This window comes from Podarcis vaucheri, assembly GCF_965113315.1.
Source record: "Podarcis vaucheri genome assembly, chromosome: 8".
In the NCBI taxonomy this organism is placed as follows: domain Eukaryota; kingdom Metazoa; phylum Chordata; class Lepidosauria; order Squamata; family Lacertidae; genus Podarcis; species Podarcis vaucheri.
In genome coordinates this window covers 13,054,912-13,080,358 of record NC_138766.1, presented here as the reverse complement: position 1 = coordinate 13,080,358, position 25,447 = coordinate 13,054,912, and the positions used below count along the sequence as shown (strand labels likewise).

The 25,447-nt window shown below is 39.4% G+C and overlaps 1 protein-coding gene across 4 annotated transcripts in view; it reads right to left on the bottom strand.

The window, feature by feature from the left end:
- Nucleotides 1-4,309: 4,309 nt before the first annotated feature.
- The window catches only part of ANKRD33B (ankyrin repeat domain 33B), a 34,055-nt gene continuing 12,917 nt past the window's right edge, over nucleotides 4,310-25,447 (bottom strand). The window contains exons 2-4 of one of the 4 annotated variants that reach the window (XM_082234476.1): nucleotides 19,827-19,956; nucleotides 12,226-12,366; nucleotides 4,310-7,210 (exon numbers count right to left, since the gene is read on the bottom strand). In XM_082234476.1, coding sequence (XP_082090602.1) covers nucleotides 6,378-7,210; nucleotides 12,226-12,366; nucleotides 19,827-19,956 — 1,104 coding nt within the window. In that variant the 3' untranslated portion in view covers nucleotides 4,310-6,377. Of the gene's footprint in view, nucleotides 7,232-12,225; nucleotides 12,367-19,826; nucleotides 19,957-25,447 lie in introns of all 4 variants that reach the window. The other 3 variants (XM_082234475.1, XM_082234477.1, XM_082234478.1) reach the window with 3 other exon arrangements.

Here is a 25,447-nt window from a genome sequence, read left to right as displayed (position 1 = left end):
CAGAGTGGGCTGCTTTTGTATGTCGCTCCTGTGCATAATGGAGCTTTAATCAACCTAGTGACCTTCAGATGCTTTTGACAACCATTCCCATCAACTCCGGCTAGATTGGGAAAGGCTGGCATAATGGATGAATAGCTGAAACAAGACACCAGCACTGTGCAGCTGCTACTAGTTTCTTCCAACGCTTAACGTCTTTTTCTGAGCTAGTTAATTCTTATTAACCTCCAAGGTAAACTCCCCCGCCCCTCCAAAAAAAGAAAATATGTACAGGACATACAGAACACACTGAAGATGCTATCTATCACACAAGAAGTGGCTTCCAGTTTTATAAAACTAGACTGAAAAAATGTTTCCGTCACTCTATGCTAGGGGAAACTCCTGTTACGTTTAATTTCTGTGTCTTGTGCTGCTGTTAGAAGACGCAGGAAAAGTTCAACAAAAAGGAACAACTTTTTACACAGTGCACCAATTTAAAAGGAACAGAAAATTTATAATGGGAAGTTCTGAGCAGGAGTCCAGGTGCTGGCAGTGGCTCCAGATTTTGCCAAAGTAATTATCTGCTTGCAAGATTGCATTACAGCTGTTTGACAGGTGGCAACTTAATTAGGTTAGTTGTATTAGGAAAGGAAACTGAATAGGACAGGTGCCTTGGCCTTCATCTCACCATCAAAGGCTGCATCTGTGACTGAATCACACAGGGTAAATCCTGTTTCCTGCCATTGGGTGAGATACATATAATCTTCTATCCAATGTTAGTTCTACTCCAAGCAAATCCATTAAATTGAATGGGCATGACTAACTTAGGTCCATTAATTTAAATGGATTTAGGACTTGCCGTATTTTTCGTGCCATAGGACGCACCTAGTTTGGGGAAAATAAAGGAAAAACCAGGCCAGGGAACAGCGGGATGACTGCGCTGTGCCTCCCCGCTGTCCCCCGAGCTTGTGGGGCTGGCCGATGTCTGCCGATGTCTGTGTGCATCCTATGGGGAGAATACAGGCTTGCGCTGAAGCTTGGAGAGCGCACCGACCCCTCTCGCTCTCCAAGCTTCAGCAAAAGCCTGTATTCGCCCCATAGGACGCACACAGATTTCCCCTTCATTTTTGGAGGGGGGAAAGTGCGTCCTATAGGGCGAAAAATACAGTAGTTGGCTACAACCTTAATTTCTAACTTTTCAACTAAACTATGAACCTGACGGCAGATTACAACAATGAAAGACTGATAAGAATAGCATTAAAACAAATTATGAAAATTAGAGAAATGGCAAACGGAAAAGCAATTTAAAATTCAGTTTGAGCATAAATTACAATTTATCTTTGGGGGGGGGGAGAGAAGAAAGCATTGTTTAGCCACCCTAAAAGAGAACTGGCCTTGCAAGGCTTTGCTGGGAAGACAGTTCTATAGTGAGGGCACCACTAGTGTAAAAGGTCTGCTCCTTGTTCCTTTAGTTTGATGCTAGAGGAAGATGAGTAAACAGGTAAAAGCTTCTGGATTTAAAGACATACAGTTTGAGCATATTTGTCATTAACTCAGAGGCACCAAAATGCACATAGGCAATTTGTTAAGAGTGTTATATAAGGTTCTGTTGGTTATGAGGGAAATACCTGATTCTCCATTTTGTTGGCATTTAGCAAAGCAGGGAACAGCTAGAGTTAGTTTGGCCTGAGTTGCCATATCTCCTCCATAAGGTAAGTTTTCTTTGCTTTTCAAGGGTCACATCCAATGGTGGCTTTGCTTTAGTGGAAAGCACTTCTAGTTGTGCATATTGGGACACCCAATTTTCACCCATCTCCCCAACACACACCCAGTGCAAGCAGCAGTCCTTTCTGCTAAGGTCACATCAGTTGAAATTCAGAAGAGACATGTGAGTGGGGGGAAATTTCCAGTAGTTGGCGATGCAACCTCCCTGTATTGCTCCTTGCCATTCACTATGATTTGTAAAACAAGAATCAATAAACTGTTATTGTTATAATTTGGCTATTATTGGGGGTATATTGGAAAACTATTTTCTAAATTATATATTAAAAAACAGAGTGAGTGAAAAATTGCATGATAAATTCTCCAAAAAAAGAAAGTGACAAAACTATTTTCAAACATTTGTTGGTTTGGGAGGAGTGTAATGATGTGGGAGAGGAATTTATCTTAATTTTATTTTTAGTGCAGAATACATACGGGGCATATCTTCACTCAGTGGTTGCTAATAGGTGTAGAAAAGAATTAAGAAAGCTAAAATGTTCTGGCTACAATTACGCAAAAAAAATCAAGCTCATGGGGTGCAATTAATTGTTGGTTCTGTTTTAAATCTGTGTTCAGTTTATTGCTCAGATAGTTGGATGCTGTTTTGAAGCTGTAAATTAAATAGACATTTGGGAGGATGAACAGAAGCATTGGGGACAACAACAGAATATTATTTATTTATTTTGGTAAAATGTAAAATTAGACTCCGGTTTGGGTTTGAGGAAACTTGGGTGGCCTCTGTTATGTACTGTCTTCTGGGTGATATAACAATATCACTGTACTCGAAAATAAGACACCACTACAACTATTAACTAGTTAAAGCCACTGCAACAAAAAACAAATTGAACGGTTTCAATTGACTTCCATTTTAGGAATGTCTAGAGGAAAAATGTGTAGCCCAGTATTACAAAGGGTTTGAAACAGTGGAGTAGATCCAGGAATAGAGTATATGTCTATATACCTAGACATAATACAAAACGATTGCATAATGTCTTGTGCAAAGATCACTACCAACTTTCAAAGTAAAAAGGTCAAAATCCTTCAACAGTGGCCAAACATACAGTTGTGTGATACAGTATTTTTTGCTTGCTTGCTTGCTAGCTTCTAGGGTTCTTTTCTCATAAAGGGAGTTCAAATATTGACTTCAGGTGTAGTAGCATAGCACTGCCAATAAATCAGTGAAGACTGAAACTCAGGAAGCAATAACAGAAAAGCAAAGTTTGACTTCACTGTAAAAACACACACGTACATCAATGCTAGCTGAGCTCCATGTATCTCTTGGGCACAATACAGCTAAAGTTCTATTAAGCTGATAGGAAAACACTGGACGGGGGAAACTAGTTCCTTGTGTTTGCTACCCCAAGATGCAGTGATGGCAACCAATGTGGATGGACAAATTCATGGAGGGTCCGACATTCAGTAGCTACCAGCCATGATGGCTATGTCCTACCTCCACTGTCAGAGGTAACATATGCCTGTGAATACCAGTTACTAGGAATCACAGGTGGGGGTGCTGTTGTACTCAATTCCCACTTAAGGGCTTCCCATAGGTATCAGGTTGGCCATTGCAAAAATAAGATGCTGGAGACTAGATGAGCCTCTGACATCATCTGGCAGAGCTCTTCAGTTCATTTGCTTTTGGGTACTATGGCTTTCAACTGGAGAGCAAGCACATAAAGATCCCTTTGGTATCAATAGAATGCCTAAGTTTTATAAGCTCTGCCTGAAATTTTCAGTAAGAATCGGATTTATTGTGTTGTGCAAAATTACAGGTAACGCATTCTAGAAAATGGTCTCTCTCTCTTCGTGCATCTTAACAGTTTTGAAAAGAACGATTGGCTTACCTGAAGTGTAGATTTAGGAGTGGGATGCTGGGGACAGTGGACTGGGTGAGTCCTCTCACATGACCGCAGGCAGGAGCAAAGACTTGTGGAAGGCAGGCACTTGCTCAGTTTTTTTGGACTTGCCAAACAGAATAATAATAATAAGAATAATAATAATAATAATAATAATAATAATAATAATAATAATAATATATCATTTACATCTGGGCAGCTCCCAACCAAATCTTAAAAACACAAAACAGCATTAAACATTAAAAACTTCCCTAAACCATACACCGAAGCACCTGAAAATGGAATATTAGCCTGCCTCCCTCCCAGATCATAAACCAATTAAAAAGCAGAAGAGACAGAACCCCCTCTAAAAAATAGAAATCAGACCATCTTAGGGAAGGCCAGTGGATTGGGACATACCGCAGCACTTCCCAACAGCTGGGTGAGTCCACACTGCTGGCGCACTGATTACAAGACCTGAAGTAATACCGTGCGGCTAAAAGCCGCTTCAGCTGAAAACATTTGATCTAACTAATGTCTTGTGAAAGTGGAGGGAGACAACCAAGTGGCTGCCCTACAAATCTCCACTAATGGAGCATTGGCCATAAAGGCGGCCGAAGTTGAAGCTGACCTAGTCGAATGTGCAAAGGTAGCAGCTGGGCGGGGCAATTTCATGGTGTTAGGAGCTGATCATAAGATCATGCTGGTCCCAAACCAAACTGAGGTAAGGCATGCCATAATTTAAACAGAATTTATTGTTTAACATAATTGAAAATATAACATATACACATACAAATGGGTTACACCCTTTGAACATTACTGTTTAAATTCATCCCTGAGAGTGATAGTGCATTTCAGCTGAACCTGTCCTTTAGATGATAATCAAAGTGCAAATTCATGTACTTGCTTGTAAGAATTGATTTTTTTAAAGAAACTGACTGATTTGATATTTAAATATAATGTGTTGGCTGTGAAGAAAAAATATATCATCTCTGTTGGAGCATAAGAGTAAGATGCATATAGGCAGTTTTGCCATGGGCATCTAAAAGCTTGCCCTCTAATTACAAAAAAGGGGAGAGCATCATTTGAAAATATTACCGACATCTTTTTAGGATGCCATAAATTTTAGTAATAGCAGAAATTAATACATATCAGCAATTTAGTTTTGCAGAGAACTGATTAAAAAATGAACAAAAATGTATATGCATTCATTTAGTTGATGGTCTTCCATACTAGAAGCATGCATGGTTAGCTAAAGCTCCTGTCCCATATAGACCAGGAAGTAGTGTCTCTGTTTGGTATTCTGTTTCTCATTTTCCAAATCTTAGATTCAGTTCTCCACATTTCTGCAACAGTCTGCATAAAAAAAAAGTCATGCAAATCCTTTTGCATTTTTGTGTTTTTTATGCACACTTTTGCCTAAATTATATACCGGTACATGCATTTTTGTAAGCACTGCTTGGAAAACTGCATTGCAGATTCAGATACATGTGAATTTCAAAGGATTGCTGTATTCCAGTTCTTGCTTTGATAAATTTGGCTTTAAATGAGAACTGAATCAAATCTATACCCTGCCAGCAAGTAAATTCATTGAACTCAGTGGGGTTTATTTCTGAGAATGGCTATGATTGCACTTTAAGTTCAGTGGTGGTGTTCAACAGAATTTTTGCATGTACTAAAAATGCCTTGAGCTTCTTAGAAGAAGCACCATTCCCCCTATTTCTGATGTTCAGGAAATGCATGCAGCTTCTTATAAAGCAAAAATGGCACTGCCCACACGCAAGTTGGGAATGTATCAGCAGGTATAGGGGTCTGCAGAAGAAGAAAACATATTTAGGAAGAAGTCGGGAGGGATTCAAAAGATGCTCAAATGTTCAGTGGCCACAGCATGCTGACTGGCTGTTGAGAGTTAAAAAAATAAATAAAAATGGTGTGGCTAAGGAACGTGACAGCTGGATCCTGAACAGGGAGCACATCACGTTGCAAATTTTGCTGCAGATCTGTTTCAGAATACAGAAGTGGGAGAACCTAAAGTTGAGCATAATCCTGAAAAATAACTGGGGAGGATCCTCAGAAATGTTGCATTTTGTGAAATTAACCCAATCCGTAGTAGTTTTTACACTTTTTATAAATAAACAGTGAAATCTCATTCAATACAAAATATATCATTTCTGACCATTTTGTTTCCATTAACATGTCTTTCAGAAGAAATGCTTTACAAACATTTTATTCATAAAGTTGGTTTTCTACAAAATGCCCTGAGATTTTTGCATCCTTTCAATGTTTGGTTTTTTGTTTTTTGAAATTTCATTACAATGTCCATATTTTCTTAAAAGCAAGCATCAAGCTAAAGCCCTTTACTTTAGTGTGGGGGACGGGGAGATCATAATACACTTGTACAAAATCCGTAGACTTGACTTTTCACTTATCCCCAAGCCAGTGCTTATGAAATCTATTTTTAATATTAGTTTCCCTTGCAAACATACTCTGTAGCTTAATACTCTTTTATGTATAGAAAAATGTCTGATATCCAGACTAACTCTCCCTTCTTGGAGCTTTATCCCATTACCCCTTTTGTGGGACATCTGTTTTCCACCCCAAGAAAACTACCTTTTCCATATTTTAAACCTGTTCAGAGATTCTCTAAAACTTTCCTTACATTTCTTGATGTATATACACTTTACCGTATCAGTTGCTCTCTAGATGATTTCTTCTCCTTTAAATTGTGTCATTCAGCTGGCCCCAGTACAGCAACTTGACTTTTCTATTGATCTCAGTAGTGCTATCATGAGTCTCAGCCTCAGTTCAAGTCTTGTTTTTCACGGGAGACCCTTGCTTCTGTTTCTGAGCTGCTTCTGCTTTTTTCTTTTCTTCTTCCTCTGCTTTCTTCCTTTCTTCCTTCAGCTCTTTATACCTCCACTTAGGAATCTGCAGGTAAGCCCCATCACCGGCACTGCTTTTTCGTCTGACTTTCTCTGGCTGGAAAGTAGGTGGAGGTGCCTTGTTGATTCGGACTTTGGGGATGACAAATCCTGGGCGCACGCTGCTCCTTCTCAACAAGTGTAGTGGCAGCAAGCTTGATTTCCTTGGAACCACAATGCTAACCTGAGGTACATTTAGACTGAAAGGCTGGAGGCTGGCTCGCCTTTCCTTCTTTTTGGAGACTAACATAACTCTGGAGTTCTGAAACAGCTTCTCATAGCTGTTAAAATGGTCTTTGCTATCCATAGATTTGATTTCCTTGGCTCTTTGTTTCCTAAAGATCTCTTGTACAGCAGGCCTGCGTTTCCCTATGCCAGGCGGACTTCCAGGGCACACGGTCCTACAAGCTATGGCAACAAAAGAGCTCCTTAGACTTGTCGTCACCCGAACCATATGATCAAGGACACCATCATCTTCAGGGCCTTTGAAACCTCTGGAAGCTATTATTGATCTGACGCTTTCCGAGATCTTTTGCAAACAGGTCTTTGGCTCTGCAGCCTTGGCAAGAAGTTCTTTCAACTTTGGCCATTCTAGCTCATAGTGGTCACAAAATTGCTCAGCACATGGCTTGTCCATAAGTCTTTGCATAAGATAGGCAGATTCTATTCTTCCTGTGAAACATGCCCATTCCTGAGATGTGAATCCACGGCCTGGGTCTGTGGCATAAATGTTTGCCCCTCAAAGGAGAGAGAGAGAGAGTTAGTTTATTTATTTATGTATTTATTTTTTAAAGTGCAGTTGACCTGACCACATTATATAGGTAAAGCTAAGCATATCCTGAATTTTGTAAGATATTGCGTTAGGAAACTCTGAAACCTTAGCTGCTTAACAACTCTTATTTTGACTGTCAGTTAATATTTTGATAAAACAACCCAATTTTACTTTTTTTTTAGCTACATAAATTATTTAGATATTTGCTGCTCAGTACAGAACTGTAGTGAGAGCCAGCAGATATTGTTATGACCCCATAGCTACACCATCAGAAATTAGAGTGATGTTTAACATGTGTCATCATCACAACACAAGTAATAAGTGCTGCCTGACCTTGCATTTCATTGTCTCATTGAGTTGGAGTTTTAAAAAAACACTGTATCAATCTCAAAAGTCTTAAAGAAGTGCAGTTTTGTGATAATCTCTGAGGTATTTTAAATATTTGTTTAATTCAAATCACCAGTAAAGAATTTTGTGGAAGTGTGTATTGTGAATGAATGGTTTTTCTAGGTTTTGTTCCTAGGAAAACATGATTCTACCATACACACGCTTCTCACATTAAACTTAAACTTCCATTTATCTTATTTTGTTACAGCCCATGGCAGGGGTTGTAACCTTTTGTAGACTAAGGGCCACATTACTCTGCATAAAACTGTTGGTGGCCCCATATTAGTGGGCATGGCTAGATCCAAGCTATTTCCTGTAGATACAGATACAGTCGTACCTTGGTTCTCGAATGGAATCCATTCCGGAAGTCCATTTGACTTTTGAAAACCAAGGCGCAGCTTCCGATTGGCTGCAGCAAGCTTCCTGCACTCCATTGGAAGCCACGTCAGACGTTTGGCTTCCAAAAAATGTTCGCAAACCAGAACACTCACTTCTCGGTTTGTGGTGTTTGGGAGCCAAAATGTTCGAGTCACAAGGCGTTCGAAACCCAAGGTATGACTGTATCCTAATTAAATAAGTGTATCTGCACTCAGGTTTCTCCTTTACTTTTCTTCAGCCTTTTATTTTTCAACATTTGTTTTTAACATTTGTTAAATGATATTGCAGACTACATTTTAATCTGTCCGGTCTCTGAAAAAGGCAAAAGGAACTCTGTAATCCCGGAAGAATGCAAATAGTGTCAATGCATAGTTGAACAGCAAAATTTCACATACAGCTGTTTAAAACCTCAAACTTCAAAATGCAGTTACATCCCCCAAACTGCACGCATGCTATTGTAAAATGCACGGATTATTATTATTTCTATATTTGCAAGGAACAAAAGTCTGCTGAGAAGTGTTTCCCTCTGTGATGATATTATTGCAAAGGAACTGCGATTGACATAAAATCAAACCCTCCCCAGAGGGCCAGATGAAATTTGCTTGTGGTCACATTTGTCCACACAAATTCAGTTTTAAATCATTTTATATTACATTTGCACTTGCATTTGAAAGCAGAGTAACTCTAAATGTAGCAAATTACAGGTGTAGGGTTTGCAACAGTTAGATATACAATTAATAGAAGGACTGCAATTCAGAAAAAGAATGGTATCTAAGGGAGTCTTGCTCATATGCTCCTCTCCCCCCCCCCGCCTGCCATGTAAACTGTACACCACAGTCAGCTCCAAAAACGGACTGGAAGGGGGAATGGCCAGGAGACTGGGAATGTTAGGTCTACAATGGACCTTTCATTTTGCAGATGAAAGCAAAATTACACATACTAAACAGCCAACAAAAAAGTACCAGTAAAAAACAAACAAAAGCTATTGAAAGGACAAATGGAAGAGATGTGAATAGTGTTTGCTGACAATTCCAGCACACCAGATGGCACAGCCAGAAACCCAAATCTGTGGATTTAGGCTAATCTCATGAATGGTTAAGAGGTTAATTTGAGATTACATCTGACCAGAATAAGAGTCAGTGAAAGGTATATCTATCTGAAACCATCCAATGCTAGACAGGAAAAGGAGGAAAGGTGATAGGAAGATGTGGTTCGCTGACCCCTCCTTATCTCTACTCTTATACTGGCAAATACTAAGGCACACTACTCTATATTCTGATAAATAAAAAATGTTGGCTGTGTTTTTGTTTTATATTTATTTAACAACAAAAATGGCATTATGTATTCCTCCTCATGTAATTTTCTGCTGTTTTATCTCAGGGAAACTCAAAGTAGTTGATTGCTTTTCCTGCTCTAGGCATTGAAGTTTTGCTACTCCATGTGTGTACATTCCCAGCTGTTCTTAAGATTGTATTTCAGGATCAAGTGCACCAAAATTAGGCTGTTTACCTGTAATGGTGGCCATCTGTGCAGTCACACTTGAGTGTAAAACATTTTCAGGAGTTTATAATATGTTAGTCAGGGGGTTAGTATTTCTGTCCCCTCCTTTCAGGGAGAAGGGTTGGCCTGAAACAGATTAGGCAGTTGCCTCCTGTTCAGTTCCTTCAGCCTTGCCATGATGATTTCAACGAACTGACGGCACCAGCAGTGAAGAAACTACATGAGCTGTGACTGCACAGATGACCAATCAAATAACACAATTTACTGGTAAGCAACTTGTCTTTCCTGTTTGATCTCTCTCCAATCGCACAGATGGGTGACTGAAGAATACCTTGGAGTGTGTGCTGGTACCATCACTGAAAGAGACTCTGAAGATAATATGAACATTTATCCCACGGAACACAAAGATTTAATCAAGTAATAAATAATACTAATGGAATGAATAGTAGAAAAAATACAGAGCTCAGATAATGTTTTCTGTGTTATTGTTGTCGTAGGACTAAGAAAAAAAATGAACGGAATATGGTATTCTCAGCTCTTGACTCCAGCATCCTCTCTGCCTAAATGGGGAAATTCTACCAGTAAAGCTGTAGATAGAAAATACTGAAGATTATCTGCACAGTAACCACAAATAAGTCTTCTCTAATAGCTTGTCAAATTTTTGCTGTATGTTCTTTCTCAGGAAATCTATTTGGGACACAAGATTTGCTTTAAACACTACTGAAGTATTGCAGTGACTTCTTTAAAACTAATCCCACACGAACATAAATGAGGTTAGGTACTTTGCTACCTGGGTCACACATGAATATTCAAGTCCTCCTTCCAAGTGTCATGGCATTCTATCAATCATTCTGAATTACATTGAGTCTGAAAATCAGCTTGTAAGAAACGTGTCCATCTCCACTTAGACCTGATTTTCCAGAGAGAAATCTAATATTACAAACGGGTTTTTTTTTCCAGAATAAGTAACCTGGACATCCCAGTCAGTTTGGAATATTAATATTCCATTAAATTAATGCAGCTACACATATTGCAATATTATCTGCAAATGAAATATGCTTGAAGTATCTGAGCTGAGGTTTCCAGCAAAAACATCAGAAAAACTCCAAGTTTATAGGAACTTTTGGGCCCTTCTTTTTTAAAACGGCAATATTAACGTAGATGTTTTATAGCTTCATTTTTCGACTCATTTCAGTATGAGTAAATTGGTCACGTAATAGCCTACTCAGAAGTAAATCTTATTGAATGAATGGGGCTGACTCCCAAGAAAAGTGGGGTTAGGCTCAAGTTTTACAAATATTTCAAACAACTGCGGGAGTCCACAGCAACCTAACTAGCAAAGGAGAAATTTACAGCTGAGAATATTTGTGCAATTGCCTTTAGATGGGTTGAAATTGTGTATCTTACCATTTTACCATATGTTAAACCATATTCAGGTATTTGAACAGAAGAACATATTTGTATCTCGTGTGAATTCCTGTTCTGTAATATTTGCTAAAAGCAATGAGTAATCACTATGGTTTGCCCTGGCTTAGGGATACTCTCTCAAAATAAGGCTGCAATAGCTTAGCTCTGTTTCTCCTGAGCCTTTTGGCAATAAATCCATGTTTCATCCTCTTTAGCACTCTACAAGCTCCATTATTTCTTGCAATTGCTGAGCAGTCCTTAATCCATGAATTATTTCTAAATATAATGTCTGGCCAGTAGCTGCCATCCTGATAGCTTCCCTAAAATGAGCAGAAGTAATAGCCCATCTCCACATCACTTTGCTATTAACCCGTTTCCTGATAACCTGAAATACACAAAAAACACTCTGGTCTCCATGAACTACTGAAATAACCCTGTGAATAAAAATTGTAAATTTTCAAGAGGTGTGTTTTTAGTTTTCTATTGTTATTGCAGATATTTAGTAACACTGTCTTAATTATGTTGTATGCCCCCCCTCATCCCCCAGTTGGAAGAGTGATATAGAAATTTTTAAAAATAAGCAAGCAAGCCTGCTGCCAGTTAAAGTCAACTTCAGAGGCTCTGCTCCATCCTTATGTAACATCAGAAGATGGGCACTCAAGACAGTCTTTTTAGTGGTGGAACCACAACTGTGAAATGCCTTCTCTGTAGAGACATGCCAGGGCTCTTCACTTTTAAGCTTCAGCTGATTGCTGGAGACTTTTCTTTTTTTCTATTTCAGGGTGCTTTTAATATAATTTTAGTATTCCAATTATTACTCTCTGCTTTTAATTCAGCTGCTTTGTCTACTTTTCCTATTGTGTTTTATGAAAGTTCTGCACTATGCAAACTTATTTTTGCAAGGGTTAGTACAAGTTCACTGGGTTATGCCTTCCATTTAAACTGAGTATGTAAACCCTGTAGGCACTGAAAGGAAATTTCAGCTGCCCTAGATTGTGTTTGGTACTGGTTTTGCAAAATATGGTAGAATATTCATGTTTATAAATAAATTAATGAATTTAGTTTCCTTAATGAGATCCATTTGTAGAAAATTCAGTGGTGGAAAACAACAATAAGCAACAATGGTTTTGAATTTCTCTCTCCCTCTCTCTTTCTTTGTCCAGTCTGTAATTAGAGTAGGCAGGGCTGCCAAGAGAGTAAATATCAAGAACTGCAGTCCTTCATTTAGAAGTAGTCTTTACAGTAGTTCAAGGGAATGAGGATAATGAAGCAGAGGATTTTTCTATACCTGCCAACATTAAAGCTCTGATGCATTCACTTCGGCCTTGCATTGCAGACTTCATGAGTGCAGTAAATCCAAAGACATTCCTTTTCTCAATATCAAGGCCAGGATAATAGTTTAATAAATACTGTGTAATAGTAATATGTCCTACAAAAAAAAGAATAAAAAATATCAATACAAAAGTGTATTATTTTCAAACCACTGTGAATTCTACTTGTCTTATTTTAACTCTCATATTCTGAAGCTTCAGGACAGATCACACACACTCCTCAGAGTCAAATAACCACTAAGCTATCATCATCATCATCAAATTTATTATTTATACCTCGCCCATCTGGCTGGGTTTCCCCAGCCACTCTGGGCGGCTCCCAACTGAATATTAAAAACACAATACAGCATTAAACATTAAAAACTTCCCTAAACAAGGTTGCCTTCAGATGTCTTTTAGAAGTAAAATAGTTGCTTATTGCCTTGACATCTGATGGGAAGGTATTCCACAGGGCAGGTGCCACTACCGAGAACTATAAAATGCTATGGCTTGGTTCAATCCTAAGATAAGGAAGTTAACAAAATGGGTTTCACCCTCTCCTTCCCACACAGTCACTGGTGCTCCCTCAATATGTCTCTCTCAATGGTTGGCAAATACACATACAGATCAGTTACTTCTTTTCCTTAGAAATGAAAGCTATACAAAATTTTGTTTGCAGTATATAAACCAAAATTTAATGGAAAGTTGATTTGGTCTATTATCCATATTCCCTATCCCTGCTCAGAAGGATAATTTAAGCTAATCATGGCAGAAGGTGGGTTCTAGGACGTAGTGTTCATACAATTTAGTGCCAAATAGATTAAAGCAGTACCTTTGAGTTATGCCTGGAAAGCTATAGGAAGCTAATTGAAACGCTGGATAATGAATCCAGTTTCCTCCTAGCCACTCATTGCCATCACAGGCAATTTCCAAATAATCACCCGTGGCAGGCCTACACAGAATGCTTGAGAGTTATAAATATGATTACATTAATGGTAATTTGTGAGAGTTTATGGTAAGCGGAAATAATAGTTTAAAGATCTGTTGTTGCCTTGCCAGCCATAGGAGGGTTCAGTTTCCCAACTCTGCTGTAAAACCCTGGTCATTAAGCTTCTACTATCCTGAACTAGCAACAGGACAGATTATGAACTAAAATGACTGAGTAAGTAAGCAAATAAATAAATAGATAGATAGATAGATAGATAGATAGATAGATAGATAGACAGACAGACACAGTATATATATTCTTAGAAATGCTTTTAGCAGACCATATCAGGCATAATCTCCAGCAGAAGGTCTGCCTGCTTTGCCAGTATCACTGAAATATGTAGAGTGGTAAAAATCTATCACAGGCTAAAATTATAGACGCTAGGGAGCTAACAGTCTGAAGACCAATTAAACCATCAAGCCCTTGTAATTGGACTGACAGAACAAGACAAACATCTAGTGCCATTATTGCTCATTCAGAACATTTTCCCCCACTTGTCATTTGTTGTATAATGGGTTGATGGTTTGTGTAATAATGTAGTCTGTCAGCCAGCTGCAACAACAACAACTTAATTACTGTAAGCTGTATAAAAAAAGTTCCCTCGTCTTATTTTGCAGTCCAGTTAAATGTTCTGCAATACATGTCAGTCAGTTAAATTTATCCAAGAATGTTTATGAAGAAGTTTCATAGCAATTAAACAAAATCCATAGCAGAACATCTGGTACAGTTTTAATGATCAGTGGCTTCGTGGCACCCAAACAAATCTACATATTCTAGAAGGAGGAGAGCTGCATGTTTATCTATTTAAGCAGCTTTAATTACACTCAGGTATTTTATGGACAGCTGTGCTCTTTGGTTGCCTCTTTCCTAACTGGAGCCCTTTTTTAGAGTCCTTCTACCTAGATAGCAACAGGGTACAATAATGCAAAATTATGAAAGAAGTGAAACTGTCAGGCATTCATTTGGAGTGTCTCTACTTGCCTTGTTCTTAGGGACGTTTCTGATTTGAACTTCTGATATTTTCCTGTCCTTATCATGTGCTCATGTCCTTTTGAATTGATCAGCAATGGGCTCTGCTGGAGATCCTTACTGTTGTCTGATCACCCAACCCCAAACACTCTTAGGCCTACATAACTTCAGAACACTCCTAGACTTTCTAGGTAATTTAAAGTACAAAAAATCAAGAAATAGGCATGCCCAACTCCACAAAACCCTGTAGAGCAGATTCAAACAACCACTTTGGAAACTGCTTTTCCATCATTACTAATTTATATCACTGGTGCTCTCTGAGCACCAATGAGTCACTATAAATGGAAAAGCAGCCAAAATGTTTCTGCAGAAACCAGGCACCTGATCCTTACAAATAATATCCTTTCAAAGGGCTGCATTAAGTGCAAAGTCCTACTGCAATCCGTGGAAAATAACTTCATTTCTATAAAATGAATCTAGATTTTCCTTTCAAGGTATCCTTTCCCTCCTATTTCTCAGGTAAAGGGCTTCTGATAAGAATTGTTCACAACTGCATTAAAACTATTTCATTACTGAGGTGCCCAGTATTGATGACATTCTGAACGTGCCCCTAACTGCTTAAGCTTCTGTTTACCTGAACTGAGACCTGTGCTAATTTCCTCATGGTAATAAAAGAAAAATCATGCCAAATAATTTTAAAAACCATGCCTCAGCAGACTCTCAGCCTTACTTTGCCACCTGCAAAATGGGTGGCAGCCCTTACAGAATTGTTAGAAATAGAATCTCTAACTAACAGAAAAGGCCTCGCTATTTTTGAGTAAAACTGAGTAAAAGTTAGTAGCAGCATTTTCATAGTACATGCTTCAACATTAGACTTTGGGAGTTTAGCTCACCGTGCCCTCCAGATGTTTTTGGGCTCCCGGCTCCCACCAGTCCCAGCTAACATGGCCATTGGCCAGGGATTATGGAAGCCATAGTCCAACATCAGAAGACCACCATTTTGGCCACCACAGTGCAATTAATACATGTGCACTAAGGACATAAGGCTCTGGCTGTGTACACACCAATCCCTTTGTAGTACCAAAGCATACTTTTGTCACTCTGGAATTGTTCATGGTCGTCCTCAGCATGCTGCTTTCAATCTTGATTGACTCTAAATCCTGCCATCCAGAAGGATAGGTGGGTGTGGTTATCGGATAACCATTTGAAAAACCTCCATTGATTAGGTTATCAATGCCTTTTCCTCCCTGCATATGCCCTGGGTGAATGAAGAAGGGGAGGTGTGCATACACTCCCCCATTGCTGGAACCACCTTCATCTGTTTTCAAATGGACACACTGTGGGGACATGCAGAATCAATCTGCAATGAATTTTTATTTTGGAATGAACCAACCAATTTTTCAAAATGCACTTTTCAGGAGCAAAAATATGCATTAGATCTAGATTGTGTGTGGACTACAAAGAAAAAGGAAGTACTCAGACTCCCTCTGATTCTAAAATAAAATGTCATTCATATGCAGTCTCAGTCCTCCAGCTCAATATTTCACTTTGGGTAGTATTGAGCTAAACAGCTGTGCTATAAATAGGATTAGAGCTGGCGCAATGGGATTTCCCTCCTTTTCTCCACCCCTCATGCACACCCCATGCCATACCCAAAGGTGTTCCAGAGGGTTGGGGAAACACCCAGAACAAATTTGGGGGCCCAGAGGAAGAGGTTTTTCTTCTGTTGCACAAGGATAAATCCTCGCACTGACAAAACAACCTGCTTAACACTACTTTGAATACAGCCCTTTTGTTCTTTAGTCTGAATTCAGACACAAATGGTTGCACTATTCAGACTTTCAGTTTCAGGTGCAGTTGCTAATTCAAGTTAATGGCAATCAGTTAACTCCATTTAAAAGCTCTTATAGAAAACATAATCTTTATATATGCTCACAGTTGAAGCAGCAGGAGAAATGCAAGATGCTAATAAGAATTTTTACTTTTATGAACTCTTTTAACATAAGCTATCTGGGCTAGGGGAAAAGATTGCCCATACAATGCACAATTAATTCAGAATGTTAATACTCCATGAAAAAGCTTAAATTTACAACTGCTTAGTCCTCTTTCAGTTGTGGGAGCAGTTGCAGACTCCTGAAAGCTGCCAACAAATGTAACTATCTGGAAAAAGGGCAAGAGCACAGTAACTATAGGATAGAGGGATAGCTCTCCCATGCAACTGTAGCTGGTTAACAGAGAAAAAGTAGGAGACCAGATATGGACGTGGACTCAGCTGAAGTGCTCCTTTCATCAATATTGGATTCAAATGAGTTCTAGGTGCCTGTTCAGGAGCTTCTTCTTTATTAAGTTATAATTTAAGGTGGTAACAGTAAGCCTGAAATTATGTGTGCTAGGGATGTGTAACTGTGTGCTGTTTTCAAGACAGTTTAACAGTGGTATTAAGACCAGAGATACAGAATGAAGTCAACAGAAAATAGCAATGTTAGGATTCTGGTAGAGGGGGGAAGCAATCAATGTGACATGGAAATGGAATAGAAGAAACGAAGGCCACCCTCAAATTTTAAAGTGGTATGTTGAAAAAGAATCAGCTCTTAAAATCTATAAATAAATGCAACTTTAATTCAAATGCATAAATTCTTTATAAGGCTGTTTCAAATATATGCCTATTAATTAATAATAGGACTTTGGCAATTGTGAAAACATAGCTCCAATTCTGCCAGTAGTAAACTCTACAGGGCAACAAGATCATGACTGAAAGAAAAGTTTACTGTGAATGCGCCAATTTTTCCCACTTTCCCACATGGGAGAAGTGAACCACAATATGAAGTCAAGGGATGTTCTTGGCTTCCTAGTCATTGCTAATTTGAACAAAACAAACTATGATCGCCAGTTAAGCTAGGGATCATAGTTTGTTTCTAGAACCAAACAACAAAGATGGTGAGAACTCTCAACTGTGGCTTACTGCAGGGATGGGAAAGCTTTTTTCAGCTAAGGGCAATCTTACCTGAATGGAAAGCTCTCAGAGGCCACATTTTTAAAGTGGGCATGGCTTCTCGAGAACCCAGTCCCAGTCCCTTCTTTGCAGACTTCCCTTCCCTTACAGAGAAACATCTGTAACACACACCCATCTCCACTTCTCTTTCTCTCCACTCTTTGCCTATCTCTCTATTTCCTGTCTTTTACACACACTCTCACTGCCTTTTCTCTCAGGGGTCCCTTTCCAGATCCTCTCACCACTGATTAGCCACAACAATCACTTCACCCCAAATATTAAGCAGACAGAAAGCATCCTTTCTGCTTTTGTTCTTCTGCAAACCAGAGACAGCCACGCCTGGCAAGAAGCAGCACCAACCTTCCCCAGCAACAACCCTGAAAAGGCAGGAAGTCCTTAAAAAAAAAAAAAAAAACCAACCTTGCTCCAAGGTGGCACCGACATGTCTTAGCAAGTCCATGAACATCCTCCCTCTCACCAGTCATGCTTAGAGCACGTTCAGGGACAATGGCTGTGGAGGACCGTGTGTAATATGTAGCCATTTCTGGATCCACACAGGAGTTAGGGCTGTTACCACAGGGTGGGATGGAACTCTGTCTGGTTGAGGGGCTTTGATTTGTTTGTTTGTTTAGTTTTGCCCCAAATTTACTGGTGGTTAATTGAATTGGGGGCTGGCTAGCCACTTAGGAAGGATTACCACACTACCACAGTCTTTGCTTGACTCTCCGTGCTTTGGTGGGTGTGTCGTCCCCCCCCCCCAAGGAACAATCCTAGTAAATTGGATTGGGGGTGGCAGGTGACTCTGGAAGGCTTGGTGGACTGGATCATGCATGCAGACCTAGCCCCAGCTTACTCAGTAATATGTGATCAAGGCCAATGTCATTCAGCTTTAGAAAAGAGGAAAATAACTCCATACAATTATAGGAAACTTCTTATATATCCTGTGGTCTACTTAGCCTCATTTTCTTTAGGGAGCAGTATCAGATACTGGCAGACAGTATCAAGCCAATGTCAACACTCTGGATTAATACTGAGCTCATTATAATTAAATATAAAGGTCAGAAAAGAGCAGCCTTAAATCTAATCCGTTAACAGGACAGATATATATCCTGGGTGGACACAGCCCAAAGCAGGTTATACAATATCTGAGACCACCTAACTCTTGTTAAAAAGCCGTATCAGGCATTGGTTTTCTATAAAGGCAGCTGTGAAAACACACAAATACTTTTGTAGTAAAAAATTATAGCCACACACTGCATTTAAAATGAAACAAAACAATTATCAGATAAGGTAAAAGTTTTTCATTTCATTTTTTTAAATGAATACAGCTTAGTTAAAACACACATGTTCTGGTAATGGGATTCCAGAAAATAATTATGAATCATTATTCTGTATCAGCTCTAATATTTTTTTACAACAGCATTCAGTGATTCCCAAGAGGGAAGTAACTGCCATGCTTGCATTTCACCAAATATTTATTAAATTCAACATAACACATTTTTCATTACACTGTCTATAGGTTGTCAATAATTAGAATCTGTTGTCATTAATTTAATAATTTTAGCACAAACTATATTTAGTTTATAATTCTAAGCACCTCTTAAATAATATAACTAAAATGAATTTTCCCAGAATTTATCATTTCAAAACTTCATGCTTCATTCTTTTGCCAATTCTGTATTGCACAGTATGATGAACTGAACATGATTACATTCCTGGTTTTTATTACAAACTAATATTTTAAAGCATCTGTGCTCAACCTAATATTTGTTGCACTCTTTGGCTGAATTGAATAGGAAAGCTTTTGTATGCAGGACATAACACGATCTTGGGGGGCTGAAGAGAGAGAGGGTTCAGAGCAGGGAAGCTGTGCTAGGCACCCTTTTGTGCTCATCAAACGTTTTCACTGATAGGTTTATCTGCAGCCCAAGTGTTGCTATGCTCTCATTACTTCTTCTTTTTCTAAGGCTGCAGCAGCACAGTTGCCTTAGACTCTTCTGTATATTTGTCTGAATGCCAATTTTAAATTCTTTTTTTGTCAGCACAGCAATGGAAAAAGTATGATCAGGGTTCAGAGAACTGCTTGGGGTTAGAAAAGAAAAATAGAAAACCAAGAAAAGAGAAATAGAAAACAAAGTTGAATACCCTTCTTTAATGGAATAACTTCCTTAACAAGAGTATTAGGAGGATGGATACACTGCAACACTTTGTTGTAGCTCCCATTTGTAATATTATTACTACTTGGTCAGAAATAAAAGTGGACACTTTTTTTCACTAATATGGTAGCTTTAATGGTATACAGTAATAGATGTAATAGAGAGTACATCATCTTCTCCCCATGAAAAGTATTAATCACTTCCAGAAGATTTAATCTAGTAAGCAGAGCCTGGTGTGCATTAAATTAATAATAGTGTCACTAATTATAGTGCTGAGCTGCATTAAAAGGGACAAGCTTCTCTGAAATGTACAGAAGAGGACAGGGCAGCAATACTTGCTGGGCTAGCCTAAAGACTCATGTTGGGGGGGGGGGGAACCTGGCATTTGTTTGCTCAATGCAATCACAATAAATAAGCATTTACAATCATGAACTGTTGGACAAAAAAAATGAAATGAGGACCAAACCTCCTTACCTGCCTGGGCCGCTGTAATTAGAGCTGTGTTTCCTTCATTGTCCTGCCAGTTTACATCAATGTGAGGGCATTGTGCTAAGGCTATTACAATATCCACAAACCCTTGGTAACAGGCAACAATAAGGCCAGTCTATAAATAAAAAATAAGGTGGTGGTTAAAGGGAAGCAAGCTCAAGCACTTTGAACTCCAAATCTTATTTCACATTTTATTATTTTACATGAGGGCATTAATGTAAACTAAACACTTAGCAGTGGAACCAAGTGAACAAATCAGAATGCATTGATTATTATTATTTCTAATTTACTTCTAACATTTAAAATGTAGATTTCCTACTCCATGGAAGCAGCTAACAAATATATAAGTGCATAAGATTAAATTAATAAAATAACTGTGGAAACTATTCAATAAAACAATGCAACAAAATGTGCAGAAAACAAAACACCCAATCAAGGACAGGATAAAGCAGTGCTAGGAGGCAGATCTATAAGTGTCTAGCTCATGAAAGTGTAACTGGTCCCGTGTGTCCCGTTCCCGTCCCCCCCCCCCCCCGCCACGGCCTTTCTACACTTTTTCTGAATAATTCTGTGTTTGGGCTTCCTAAGGAAGAGAGAAAGTCACATAACTAAAGAGCCTCTACATTTAGATATTCACAAAGTCAGGGCTGCAATAGAAATGTGGGGGTAAGAGACTGCAATTCTGCCAAAGCTGGTTGAACTATGTGTTTGATTCTGGGGGTAGTTTGCAGCATTTCCTCATCACTAGACAATTTTTGCTAATTACTTGAGGGCTAGTGATTATTATGACAATGATTATATAGTACTAGCACTACATGTCCTATCTTTTGATAATAGTCCTCAGAAGAGCCCTGTAAAAATAGGTGTAGCCTCAGAGAGCTGAGGCTAAAATACAGAGGCTACTTGTGAACTCATAAAGGTAAAGGGACCCCTGACCGTTAGGTCCAGCCACAGATGACTCTGAGGTTGCGGCACTCATCTCACTTTACTGGCCAAGGGAGCCGGCGTACAGCTTCCAGGTCATGTGGCCAACATGACTAAACCGCTTCTGACGAACCAGAGAAGTGCACGGAAACGCGTTTACCTTCCCACTGCAGCAGTACCTATTTATCTACTTGTACTGGTGTGCTTTCAAACTGCTAGGTTGGCAGGAGCAGGGACCGAGCAACAGGAGCTCACCCTGTTGAAGGATTCAAACTGCCGACCTTCTGATTAGCAAGCCCAAGAGGCTCAGTGGTTTAACCCACAGTGCCACCCACGTCCCACTGTGAACTCATAGGCCGAAGCAAATTGCTAAATGAGATGAAGGGCACAATCATGGGGAAATTGTCTTGCGCAAAGACTTCTAAAATAAATGGGAGCTGCACAAAATACCATTCCCCATCGATTATGCCTGAAATGTGGAGCAATAATATCTTGCTGTGATGCTGTTACCTCCTAAATAATTATCTTCCTTCCCTCAGATGCATTTAGAAGAAGGTATTGGATAATCCACTGCTTTGTTCCACTTATCTCATGTAAGCAAAGGCAGGAGGCAGAAATAGGTCCCAGAAGGGAAGAGCTATAGTATAATGGAAGTTCTGTAACATTTTAGTTTCATCCCTGAAACGGTTCTACCCAACTACTTCTACTTGCACTAAGCACTAAGAATATATTTGCTGATTACTGTAACTCTCGGGAATGCAACTATATACATTTAATTGATAGGGGACACTTAATCCACCGTGCACATTAGGTACTATTTATGACAGTAATTTATGGTAGCTTAGCTAAGCACTATGGTTTCTCTTTGCTGAGAAATTAATATGAACGTAAGAATAGCCCTGCCGGATTAGGTCAGTGGGCAATATAGTCCCACATCCTAGTCTCACAGTGGTCCAGCAGATGCACATGGGAAGCCTGAAAGCGGGACCTGAGCATAAGAACACTCTCCCCTCTTGTGCTTTCCAGCTACAAGTATTTCCAGGTATATTGCCTATGGCTGTCATGCAAAGTATAGCCATCGTGGACTACAGTGGTACCTCGGGTTACATACGCTTCAGGTTACAGACGCTTCAGGTTACAGACTCTGCTAACCCAGAAATAGTACCTTGGGTTAAGAACTTTGTTTCAGGATGAGAACAGAAATTGTGCAGCAGCAGGAGGCCCCATTAGCTAAAGTGGTGCTTCAGGTTAAGAACAGTTTCAGGTTAAGAACGGACCTCCGGAACGAATTAAGTACTTAACCCGAGGTACAACTGTATTTGCCTGTGAGTGTGTAACTGTCATGCAGTGCACTCCCAATTTTCTCCCTACATATATAATTCTCAGTGCAGAGATAGAATCCATGTTTGGAAGCCTGCTTCAGGATACAGAATCCTCACTTCCAAATTTACATTTTTAAAAAGATATTTCAAAGAAGCAGAGCAGATTTGAAGGAAGGAAGTGCAGGGGCACATGGGAGGAAAGCCCCATTGCACTAGCAGAAGCCTTTGTGCTGGTTTCTGCTAGCACAATAGGTTAACTGAATCCAGGTCACTGTCCTTACATTTGAGCTGTATTGGAACAATAAATTAATATGGGGTACTTCCTTAGTTTAATTTACTAAATAAACATGGTAAATTAGATCATTCCCTAGGACATCACAACATTTTCCACTGCAAAAAATAAAAAATAAAAAAATCTGATACAAATTTCCATAGGCAAATCAGTCTAATATGAGGCTTTCCCCTGAGAAAATGTTCCAGTTCTTTTTTTTCTAGAAAATCCACATCACTAAAGAGCAGCCAGGTCACTAAATATATCACACAATTTAGCTTTCTTAAGGCTTTGTATTTGCTTCTAAAATCCATTAAAGTGGGGTACTGTTTAGAGGGTTTGGTTGGGAGGAGGGCATTGTTGCAGTTATTTAAATTATTTTTTGTATCTTTATCCTAGATCTTATGTGGAAATCATTTTGATGTTTTATTTATTTTTATGACAACTTTTGTTATGTTTGTAATTATGCAATTTTGTTCATGTTGTAAACCGCCTTGTGCATGGTTTTAACTATGGAAGGGCAGCATACAAATAAAATGATAAATAATGCAAAAAAATAAAAAAGGCAAATAGCCTACAGCTGCAAGTGAAGTTTCCATGACAGCTTTTCCTGCTGGCCTTGAATCTGCTGAGATTGGTTAAAGGAGTATAAGCCACCTAGTTGCACCTGGCCAAAAAACATTCCGTTTCACCTTCAGCAGACGCTTTCTGTTAAGATAGGCATTTTTAACATACCTGTGAGAAGCAAAAGTGAACATGTCCTTGCACATAAATTTTGTTGTATGTGATGTCACTTTCCCTAAGAAACGTGACTTATTTTTGTAGGCCAAGAGTTTCTGCCAAACTGTATATTCTCATACAAATTTTGGAAGGAATCCTTTAAACTTATGCTAATGCTAAAACTAATCACCATATCAGCCATCTTAGCAGATAATGCCATTTCCTGTCATCTGCATGTAGAAGCAACCCCTACTCTATTCCTCCAAAATCTATTTTTAGCAAAGATTTAGATTACAGAGGATTAAGTATGAGATTTTCGCAGAGAGAACACAGTCCAAAATCAAGCTTTAGTTACACCTGTGCAGACCCACTGATTGAGGGAGGGGAGGTGTTACCAGCACACATGAGGGTAAAATTAAAAAAACAAACAAACACGGCAGCCTGGTTTGGATGATTGTTTGAAGTTTCATAAATCCGAATCTGATCTTGTTTCATTTTCCTGGTTTGTTGACTTGACATTAGCTCCCCAGTTAAGATGTAATGAGGAACCTGGGCTTGATACAGGCCAGGATCTTCATGCTAAAGCCAGCTCACAACTCAAGGTGGGAATATCCTTTCTTGCACTTCTTTCACTCTGACAGTATAAGCATCTTGACTCAGGCTGCTATATTGTTGTGTATCAACCACTTTAAAAACAACTCGTCTTGAATCACACACATGATCTGAAAGATTTATACAATCTCAGGAAAGCCAGAGTAGGGAGGGAACATTCAAATCGAACCTTCACCAAGAGGACAGCAAGGAAAGACGAGTGGGGCGGCCTCGGCGGGATGAAGGAGGCCGCAAAAACCAAAACCTCAAGGAAGCCTGGGCAGAAAAATGGATACAGGAAGTCTGAAGGACCTTATTGGGGTATACTGCAGGCTGCGCCTAGTCAGTGTGCCAGACCAAGAATGCTGCATAAAAGGGATCAATACTACAACAGTCAAGGTTCACCCACCAGATGGATACCGAATTTTCCGCAATGGGGAGTATGTATAAGGAGGTTCAATATTCATTCAAAGAGGTTTTTAATGTTGGCGGGTCTCAGAGACATGTGTTTGACGTTGCTAAACCTCTAGCGGATGATCTGATTCATGGGGGAAATGGTCTCCCTTTTACATACTGTGTCACTGGAAGTGGGAAAACCCACACCATGACTAGTTCTCCTGGTGGCAGTGGCCTGCTTCCTTGCTGCTTAGACATGATCTTCAACAACATAGGATCTCTGCAGGCCAAACAATATGTGTTCAAGCTGTATGATAAGAATGGGATTGAGGTGCAGTGTGATGTTGATGCTTTACTTTAACGTCAGAAACTAGAAGCTTTTCAGACTCCAAAAACTCCATCTAGCAACTGGTGGCAAACTGACCCTGAAATAACTGATATGATCAATGTCCAAGACAACTGTAAAGTAAAAGAAGTTGATGAAAATAATGTTTACAGTGTGTTTGTCTCCAACATTGAGATCTATAACAACTACATCTATGACTTTTTGGATGAAGGCCCCTTCGACCCCATCAAACCAAAACTTTCCCAGTTCCAAATTTTCCACAAGGATCAGAACCTTAACATGTACATTGCAGGATGCATGGAGGTTGGAGTCAAATCCACGGAGGAAGCTTTTGAAGTCTTCTGGAGAGGGCAAAAGAAGAGGCACATTGCAAACACTCAACTCAATCATGAATCCAGCCGTTCCCATAGTGTGTTCCTGATCAAACTGGCCCGCAGGGGCCACTTGATGCCAGTGGGGATAATGTTCTACAGGACAGAGAGCTGATAACCTTGAGCCAGTTATATTTGGTTAACTTAGCAGGGAGTGGGAAAACAAACAGAACCAAAGCGGAAGGGAACAGACTACGGGAAGCATGGAATATTAATCAGACCCTAATGATGCTGAGGACCTGTATTGAAGCTCTGTGGGAGCATCAAACTTATGGGACCAATAAGATGGTCCCTTACCGAGACTCTAAACTAACCCATCTCTTCAAGAACTACTTTGATGGAGAAGGCAAAGTGTGCATGACAGTCCTCTTGAATCCTTTTAAAATCAGTTTTCAGAGTTAATTTGAATGCACTCACTTTGTTTCATGTATTTTCCAGAAAACACTTTAATGCTTTCATGAAAGTCATCAGTGTTTCTAATATGAACACGAAAAGGAATAATATTTTTTCTAATATGGGCTGAAGACAGGAGTGCCTGGCGTGCTCTGGTCCATGGGGTCATGAAGAGTCGGACACGACTAAACAACTAAGCAACAACAATATGGGCTGCCTAAATTACAACTTTATTTCATCCACTTTGTAGCTAATCAGCAAAATTGATCATG